General features: G+C 40.0%; 1 protein-coding gene across 49 annotated transcripts in view; it reads left to right on the top strand.

The window, feature by feature from the left end:
* The first annotated feature begins 3,791 nt into the window (after positions 1-3,791).
* The window catches only part of ABI2 (abl interactor 2), a 102,042-nt gene continuing 95,515 nt past the window's right edge, over positions 3,792-10,318 (top strand). For 9 of the 49 annotated variants that reach the window (XM_060302009.1, XM_060301999.1, XM_060301990.2 and 6 more), the window contains exon 1: positions 3,794-4,144. In XM_060302009.1, the coding sequence (XP_060157992.1) occupies positions 4,028-4,144 (117 nt within the window). In that variant the 5' untranslated portion in view covers positions 3,794-4,027. Of the gene's footprint in view, positions 4,145-10,318 lie in introns of all 49 variants that reach the window. The other 40 variants (XM_060301978.1, XM_060302018.1, XM_060301997.2 and 37 more) reach the window with 9 other exon arrangements.

The raw sequence follows: 10,318 nt of genomic DNA, 5'->3' as shown, positions 1-10,318 counted from the left end.
ATGTGTATAAATGTGTATGAAAATATTAATCACTGATAATTATTTTTCTTGTTTGGGGTAAGAAGAACTAAGTTAACCATGTCATTGCTTGAGTAAAACACTCTGCTTTGCATTTCTCCTGATTACTACTGTGTAATATCTCAAACAGGGAACTTAACTACTTAAAAAGGAATTCTTTTAAATTTCATTGAAATATATATTCATTCGTTGAACTGTGTATGTACATACATATCCAACTTGGTATTGCCTGATAAAATCATATAGCAGCCAGAAAACTAGTTTTGAGATCCTCAAGGTAAAGAAAGAAAACAGTCCCAAGTATCTTCATGAAGAAGGATGACATTCTTATAGTTTCTTATTTAATAGTTTCCAAGCATTTAATGTAAAACCAGGAAAAGGGATAAATATTACAGAAAGTGCCGTGTGGAAATGAAACACATGGTATTCTTTAGGTGCCATAGATATTATTCTCTAATAAATTTTTTAAATGTATGAGAAAATACAGTAGTATTAACTACTAATTAATACTCAATGTTAAGGATTTTAAACCTGATAGGTTGATGTCATTTAAAAGAGACTGAAAATTTGGAGGCAAAGAGTTAATGATGAAAATAATGGGGTTTTTTTTTGTATTCTTTTTGGTGATAGCTCTTCTGACATGTGTGAGGTGATGTCTCGTTTCCCTGATGATTAGTGATGTTGAGCATCTTTTTTTCCTTTTTTTAATGTTTATTTATTTATTTTGGCTGTGCCAAGTCTTAGCACACAGGATCTTTAGTTGCAGCATGCGGACTTCTTAGTTGTGTCATGTGGTCTTATTGTGGTATGCACGTGGGATCTAGTTCCCCGACCAGGGATGGAACCCAGGCCCCCTGCATTGGGAGCATGGAGTCTTACCCACTGGACCACCAGGGAAGTCCCTGAAAACAATGTTTATGATGAATTATCATGTCAGTGTGTACAGGAAGAGTCTGGGCAGAAAGTCTGAAGTGAATCGGTATGTCTTCTAGGTATCATAAGATAAGCAATGTAAACAATTCAGTTAAGCAACATTTATTTCTTTAGAGCCCATAATATTAGGCAATATATTATATGCTTTACCTTAATTTCCTCATTTAAGTATAGAGTTGCTAGGATGAGATACATCAGGGGAATTCCACAGTATCTGTATTTCAGCCGAAGAATTTGACACTTTCTCACCAGTCATGTGACTATGATGATGAAATACTGGATAAATGTGAATCCTTTAAGGTACAATCACAAGTGGCCCAGTTTAAGGCATACTGAGAATGGCTCTGACCAACTAAGTGAGTCTTCCAGGGCCAAGCCGTTAGGCCCTCTTCTTGGCCTTGAATTCTTCAACATTCTTATTGAAAGCTATAATGAACCCCAAAGTCTTGCTTATCAAATCAGTAGGTGATGTGAAGGAAGATAATTTATTTCAGGAGATGGTAATGAGGGTTTAAATCTGGGAAAAAGCCAAGGCATAATTTGGAAATAAATATAAGGACCTGCAATTAGATTAAAAAAAACATCAACTGCACTTGGCATGACTGGGTTAATATGTAAAAAATCTGTGACTTTTTAATGCTTACTTTGAATCAAACTGATGATAAAATTGCTTTAAAAATGTCATCTTGGGATGCATTAATAAAAGTATTCTCTCTGATTTGGGGAGATAATAGCCTCACCGGACTCTTATAAACTAATCCATGCTCATTTTAGAGGAATTAAGATGCGCAAAACCAAAAAACCCTACAATCCTTCCACTCAGATAATATATATGCACACACGATGCATGTACTTTGTATAGATTTTGTAGTTGTCTTCTTTTTTGCTGAAATGTTCTTGGTGGCAGCAGAAGTGTGTATCTATGTCCTTCAATTCTTAGATTCTGCCAAATATTAAAAGGTCTTCTCTCGGCAAAGAGTCCCACTTAGACCTTCAGAGCCAGAAGGACAGTTTCATTGGCACCACCTGGGACCTTGTTAGAACTATTAAGTGGGGCAGACCAACTGAATCAGAAAGTGTGGGGCTGGGGCCTAGCGATCCTGCGGTTCAACAAGCCCTGCAGGTGATTCCAATCCACTCAGAAGTTTAAGAACTGACCTGAGTTTAACCCTTTGATTTTTCAGATAAGGAAGCTAAGATCCAAAGAAGTCACATATTAATTTGAGAAAGTGCATACTAGAATCTTCACGCAGTGATACCTAGGATGAAGAATCATCCCTCTGGGGAGAACTGTTTATTGGGCTAATTGCTAAGCAGTATTTGAAAGAATGCTAGGTGGAAACAAGTAATGGGGGAGGAGTCTGTTTAGCATTTAACTTACCCTGGTGGACTTAACACAGTTCCAACAGTAGCCTTTGATTCATTGAACTTTAGTCCCAAAGAAAAGTTTGCTTGATCTAATATGTTAATCCCTGAAGCATGTTTATGGGCCATTTAAGTAACTACTCCATTCCATCACTAAAGCTAATGAATCTCAAGTGTGACCTTGCAGCTTTCATTTGAAAGAGCTCTTCACACTTAAGTTTGAGAACCACTAATACAGAAGATGTTTAAAGTGGTTAAGAACAAAACTAGCTGGACTGGAACAACATTTTCAGTATCCTTTAATTTGGGTTCCACAGAGAAAACACAATTTGCTAATGTGCATATAATAAAGCTAATATAACATCATCAGAGATTGCTCCAGAAATGTGTAATGGTAAGGCATTAAAGTGATTTTTTGAGAAAGTATAATATAGTTTCCTCATAATCTGGGAAGAAAAAAATGGGGAGGGGAATCACTGTAGGAGGGCCAAGAGATCACAAATACAAGAGTTGAAATAATGAATCTTGCTCTAAACTGCAAATGTAGTCAACCTTGACTTTCCACAGTACAAATAAAGGTCATGGACTTTATAATATCTCAGCAGTTGTCACGAATTTTAGTTTTCTAAGATTGCATTGTGTGTAGTAGTCAGATTTAGGAAAAAAAGATATAGTATCTAAGGAATAACAGAATAATAACTGCAAGATCAAAATGACCTACCTTGAATTTTTGTGTCATTTATCGTTTCCCGAGGTGCTTTAAACTTTTATTTTATCCATGTAACAGCCCTGTGAGGAATGAAAGTACCAGCAAAACCGTTTTCGAAACTTTAAACACGGAACAGACGAAGAAAAAAGTGAAGTTGACAGACTCAGAGAAATGACAGAAAAGGTGGTCACTGAGGAAGCATAGCAAAGAGAGAGAGGCAAGCGCAAAAAGCTGAAGTCTGGAGGATGGTCAAAGGAGAACAGAACAGAGGCTAACCTGGCCGGGGGAAACGGTGTCAATGGGCAAACAGGTGCAAAAAAGGCCAAGGACAGGAAATTTGGGATTAGGAAATTGAAATTTATCTGTACCAGAGAGAATGGATGAGGTCAAAGATGAAGAGAAAAATGAAAAGTGGGGCGGCACTTAAAGCTGCATGGAAGTTTAGTGGGCTGATGTTATCCCTCAGGCCCATGACCATGGGGTTGGGCCCCAGGTTGAGGATAACACCGAGGGGAGTCGCTGAAGACGCGGGCCAAAAGACGGCGGAGCCGGGTGGGTGTTCACGCCTGACTAACAAAGACAGCCCGGGGCGCTTCTCCAGCCACGCAACCTGCGGGGGCCGAAGGGTTAACCGCGCGCGCTACTCCCGCGCGCATCCCGGCCCCCACTCCCGCGGTCGCTAGGAGACGCCGGAAGTGGGGGAGGGGCGGGCGGCGCGACCAAGGGTGGGAATCTTTTTCGGGCTCCCGGAGGCGGAGGGAGGCGAGCGCGCGTGCGCGCGCCGTGCCGGCCGTCGCCGCGGTGACCGTCCTCTGAGTCCGTCGGCTCGCGCCCCGCCCCCGTTCCTGCTGCCCCCTCCCCTGTCGCTGGCGGGGAGTGTTTCTCGCTCCTCCCGGTTGCTGCCGCCGTCGCCGCCGCTCCTCCTCTCCCAGTCTTGGGTTTCCCTGGCGCTACTGCCGCCACTGCCTCTGCGGTCTGTATGAGGAGGAGGAGGATGTGAAGATGGCGGAGCTGCAGATGCTGCTGGAGGAGGAAATCCCGGGGGGCCGCCGGGCCCTCTTCGACAGTTACACGAATCTGGAACGGGTGGCCGATTACTGCGAGAACAACTACATCCAGGTGCGACTCATCTCCCGGCCTGGGCGCGTCGGGCCTCGGGGTGGTGAGGGCGCGTGGGGGACCCCCGGCCGGGGGCCGCGCGCCTGGGGGCGTAGGGCGCGTGGGGTCGAGGCCGCGGCGGGGATACAGTCCAGCTGACCCCTATGTAGCGGGGGGAGGAGCATGGTGGGAGCTGGGGTTGGGGAATGGGTGAGAATTCTCCGGTTGGAGGAAATTGTAGCTTTAAAACATTTAAAAAAGCCATGAATCAGCCCTTGGTGCGGGTGTGGTGTGTGCGTGTGTGTGTGTGTGGTGTGTGGTGTGGTGTGTGTGGGTGTGTGGTGTGGTGTGTGTGTGTGTGGTGTGTGTGTGTGTGTGTGTGGTGTCCCCCGCCTCCTCGCTTCTTCCCTCGGCCGCCTCCGCACTCGGTGCCAGTCAATTTTCGGGATGGCGGAGGAGGCGGAGAGTGGCATTTTCTATTTGACAGAATCTTGCTCCCCCATATGGCAAGGGTGTGGGGGGATTGATGGGTCACCCCCATCCCCCAAGCTCTGGAGGATTTTTAAGGGGTTATATTGCTGCAGAGTAAACTGTCTCAGCTTTCTATTCATTTGAATGCATCAAAAGATCGGTTTTTGGTTTTTTGCTTGTTTTTAGGTTCTAACTGGGGATACAGTAAAAGAGTAAGCTGTCCCTTGTTGGAAGTTAATGCCATTTTTCTCCCTATAGAGAGTGAGAAGCTGCATGATAATGAAATCTTCCGTCCCGCCACCTCCCTTCAATCCCATTAGAATAGGTAATTTGTCTTTGCGGAAAAAATTGGGGATTATTTTTCAGAGAGAATTAGGAAATGATCCTCATGGTTTAGTTTTTCCTGTGATGATTGGTTTGGCACAGTGGTAGTGCTGTATGTATGTGTATGGAGGTGGGGGATATTGGGTGAGATGAAATCCAGCTGCTCCTGGAAGAAGCAAAAGACTGTGGATTAAAAAAAATTCCTCTTTAAAAATTATATGAAAGGATAGTTTAAAATGCACGGTTTGCAAAGTTAGTATCTTTTGTTTTCTTTATAGCTTATTCTGAATCACAGGTTCTACCTCCATTTTTTCCCTTCCCATTTAAATTCTCTTGGGATGAAGGTGGAAATGGAAGAAATAAGTTAAATTGTTCCTTTACTATGGTCTTTTTTTCCTGTTCCCACCTCCATCTCTCCAGGCATCCTTCTTAACATCGGCTGTATTGGGAAGCATTCTCAAGTCTTGGTTTAAACCAAAAAAAATAGGTGTTAAAATTTACAGGTTCATAAATTTTGTAAGGACCACATGGTTGATCAAGGATAGTATTGTGAGATTTTGCTTGATTAGACATATCTTGAACTCTGTATTTTCTTGTAGGGAATATTTGTATTGGAGAATAAATCAGACATAACCCAAGGCTTTTCCCTCCAAAGAGGCAGTTGAAAGTATGGCTAGTAGGAAAAGAAAGAATGTGACTTGGGTCAAAGATTCATACAAAAAGTACAATTGTCCATATTCATCAGGTGCTTTGCTGATACTGAGTGTGGTAGGAGAGATTCAAAGGTTAAAATGCTCAGTTTTTCACTAAATACATTTGAAAGTCTATAGCCTGGCAGTGTGTCAAGTGTTGATGATTCATACCTAGTGTCCACAGAATCTCATAGTGTAGTTAGTAGGAGAGGCTGATCTGTGAGCAAATGAATACCATGTAGTGTGTCAGTTTATACTCTTAATGGGCTGCAGGTGGGAAGAAGGAAGAAGCTATGCTGTCCTCACTCTGGGAATTCACAGTCTCTAGGAGAGGCAAATTAAAAGGACTGAAGTTGTTATTACAATCCCTTGTGCAACATATTATGAGAAAGAGTTACAAGTCAGAAGAGAAATTGAGGGTGGAAAACTGATTGGGTTGCGGTTATCACCACTAAATTAAAAAAAAAAAGAAACAGATTTCTCTCTCTTTGGAAGATAATTTTTATCGTAATTTGAAGGTATAGTTCCTCTTATATTACAGTTGTTACATAAAGGTAAAAGTACCTGAATTAATAAAGCTGAGAGAGTAAAGGGATCAACAACTGTCATCTTTTTATATATTTTATACATTTATTCCAGTTCAAGAGAGAAGAATGTTACTGCCATCATTTGTCTTAGCAATGGGACTCAGAATTTAATGGGATGGTATTTTAAAATTCAAAGTATAAATACTGGTTAATAGAAATGTACTTGGGTTTTAAAATATCTTATTTCTTCAACTTAGCATCTAAAATAAACTTTACACTTTTACCTCTTAGATTATCATCTGTGTTAAGATCCAGTGGGGATATTGTTGGGGATCTCTCCCCAGATGACAACTCTTACATGATTTGTTCGTGGTAAAGTTGATAAATAGAAGATGGTGATAGTGGATTTGTGCTGACCCAGCTGCTCATTTGCCTGGCTCTTCTTGGTGACCAGCAAACTGACCAGCAGGAGTTTCGATGCTGCCTGTGACCCTGCTATAGATGAAAGTCATTTGGTGGGATCGGTGATCAAATGGTCAATCTAGCCTTATTATAGCATCATGTCCTAACCATTAGCTCAAGTTAACTCACCCAACACTCATTTTATTTTGTGGAAATATAATTTTTGCCTGTAAAGCAGAAAAAAGGCAAATCTACTGATCATAAGTAACAAATGATAAGGTTCTTTGCTCAGTGTCCTTAAATAGCTGGTTTTATGCATTGGAGTATAAAAAAATAAGGTAAATAAGAATATTCTAAATGTGGATTATATTTAGTGTGAAGATTGAGGAAAGGAAGGAAAATGGTGTGCTGTCCTTCTGAAAACAAACATACTGTGTTTAAATTATTTCTATCATGAAAATGTCCTTCAGAAATGTTATCTATTGGCATTAGGAGTGATCAGATATTACCTGTATTAACACACACACACAATCTACAGGTACAGCAGAGTTGTAAGTAGTAGTTTTCCAGGTTAATAATGCAGTTAACATTAGAAATTTAAAAATCATCTTTAGTAAAAAGTTAGACGATTCTGTTTTATTTCAACCTCTAGAAAAAGTGATAGTCAAAATATTTTTTCTAAAATGTGATGATAAAAAGTGATAACTACAGTTTCCCGTTTCCCCGATTGATTTTCTTTCCTGTAAAAAGGATTAAAGTTATTGTTAAGGACTTTTTGGAGATAAATGTAAGACCTGTGTTTTTTTTTTTTCTTCATTTATAAATATAAACATTGATTCCTAATCTAGGAAATGTCCAGAAACTTTAAAACATTTTTGATTAACTTGGAATCTACATATTTACATACGGAGAATTTTATAATAACATGGGTTGCTTTAATGCTTTGGTGGATGAAGTAAGATTATATTTGTTACTTTACTAAAGTAAGTCTGAAAAGCCAACTTATTCATATTTATATTTTTCCTTTTCTTAGATAAAAGAAAGTTATTCCTTTTTGTGAGTGTTAATTCACATAGATACATAGTAAAATCCCGTTGTCCACTGTTTGGATTAAGAACAAAGTCATCCAGTAAAATGGCTTTGCTCAGAAGAACAGAAATTAAGAATTTACCTTAATGTTTTGATAAATGCTGGAGGGGGTGTAGAGAAGAGGGAACCCTCTTGCACTGCTGGTGGGAATGTAAATTGATACAGCCACTATGGAGAACAGTATGGAGGGTCCTTAAAAAACTAAAAATAGAACTAGCATACGACCCAGCAGTCCCACTACTAGGCATATACCCTGAGAAAACCATAATTCAAAAAGAGTCATGTACCACAATGTTGACTGCAGCACTATTTACAATAGCCAGGACATGGAAGCAACCTAAGTGTCCGTCGACAGATGAATGGATAAAGAAGGTGTGGCACATATATGCAATGGAATATTACTCAGCCATAAAAAAATGAAATTGAGTTATTTGTAGTGAGGTGGATGGACCTAGAGTCTGTCATACAGAGTGAAGTAAATCAGAGAAAAACAAATACCGAATGCTAACACATAATATATGGAATCTAAAAAAAAAAAAAAAGGTTCTGAAGAACCTAGGGGCAGGACAGGAATAAAGACGCAGACGTAGAGAATGGACTTGAGGACATGGGGAGGGGGAAGGGTAAGCTGTGACAAAGTGAGAGAGTGGCATGGACATATATACACTACCAAATGTAAAATAGCTAGCTAGTGGGAAGCAGCTGCATAGCACGGGGAGATCACCTCGGTTCTTTGACTATCTAGAGGGGTGGGATAGGGATGGTGGGAGGGAGATGCAAGAGGGAGGGGATATGGGGGTATATGTATACGTATAGCTGATTCACTTTGTTATACGGCAGAAACTAACACAACATTGTAAAGCAATTATACTCCAATAAAGATGTTAAAAAAACAAGAATTTACCTTAATGTTTTCTCTGAAATCTTTCTTTTGAATAATGGGAAAGATGTCATTAATAGCTTTCCTTTTTTCTCATTATCAGCAAGGATACTCTCAGAATTCATTAAAAATTGCAGGAAGGGTTTATAAGGGCATAACAGAATCATGGCTTACTAGTCAGTTTCATTAAAAAGTGTTACTAAAATGATATAAAGATTGCACATTCCTAATAAAAACCATTAAAATGCATGCTTATTGTTGAAAAATTATTAGAAAATACAAATATTAAGGAACAAACTTAAAATTGCCTAATCATTTTGAATATACATCTGGTATTTATACTTTTAAATCTTTTTGACATGTACATCTACGTATCATATATTTTAAAAATATTATGTTCATGTTCTATATTACTTTTATACCTTGCTTTAAAAAGAGACTTTTAGTGGTGGTAATCTTTGCTTTTTATGATGGTCATAGAGTATACAGAAAGGAGGTTTGTATTTATGTGTTTAACTTCTGTTTGTTCTCGCAAATAGAATAATGTTAAAAGTACCTAGAATGAAGAAGGAGAAAGTAGAAATTTGAGGACTGATGTTTGAATCCTTCCCTGTAACTTTTGTGTTTTACCTCCACAGAGAGGAGTGAACCATGCAAGTGAACATCAGGCTGAATTAGGGAGATTGAATTTCCGTAGATGGAGGTGATTTAACACATCAGAAGTTTTTTTAATTTTATTTTTTTTAATACAGCAGGTTCTTATTAGTTATCTGTTTTATACATATTAGTGTATAAATGTCAATCCCAATCTCCCAGTTCATCCCACCCCCACCCCCCCACTTTCCCCCCTGGGGTCCATATGTTTGTTCTCTACATCTGTGTCTCCATTTTTGCCTTGCAAACCGGTTCATTTGTACCATTTTTCTAGATTCCACATATATGCATTAATATATGATATTTATTTTTCCCTTTCTGACTTGACTTTACTTTGTATGACAGTCTCTAGGTCCATGCACATCTCTACAAATGACCCAATTTCATTCCTTTTTATGGCTGAGTAATATTCCATTGTATATATGTACCACATCTTCTTTATCCATTCGTCTGTTAATGGGCATTTAGGTTGCTTCCATGACCTGGCTATCGTAAATAGTGCTACAATGAACATTGGGGTGCATGTGTCTTTTTGAATTATGGTTTTCTCTGGGTATATACCCAGTAGTGGGATTGCTGGGTCGTATGGTAGTTCCATTTTTAGTTTTTTAAGGACCTTCCATACTGTTCTCCATAGTGGCTCTATCAATTTACATTCCCACCAACAGTGCAAGAGGATTCCCTTTTCTCCACACCCTCTCCAGCATTTGTTGTTCGTAGATTTCGTGATGATGGCCATTCTGACTGGTGTGAGGTGATACCTCTTTGTAGTTTTTTTTGTTTTGTTTTGTTTTTGTGGTACGTGGGCCTCTCACTGCTGTGGCCTCTCCCGTTGCGGAGCACAGCCTCCGGACGTGCAGGCTCAGCGGCCATGACCCACGGGCCCAGCCGCTCCGCGGCACGTGGGATCCTCCCGGACTGGGGCACGAACCCGCGTCCTCTGCATCGGCAGGCAGACTCCCAACCACTGCGCCACCAGGGAAGCCCCTCTTTGTAGTTTTGATTTACATTTCTCTAATAATTAGTGATGTTGAGCATCTTTTCATGTGCCTCTTGGCCACCTGTATGTCTTCTTTGGAGAACTGTCTGTTTAGGTCTTCTGCCCATATTTTGGTTGGGTTGTTTGTTTTTTTAATATTGAGCTGCATGAGCTGTT

The sequence above is a fragment of the Globicephala melas genome, chromosome 7 (assembly GCF_963455315.2).
Source record: "Globicephala melas chromosome 7, mGloMel1.2, whole genome shotgun sequence".
Taxonomy (NCBI): Eukaryota; Metazoa; Chordata; class Mammalia; order Artiodactyla; family Delphinidae; genus Globicephala; species Globicephala melas.
Note: the sequence above shows the minus strand (reverse complement) of the source record. Positions and strands in the feature narration are given on the sequence as shown.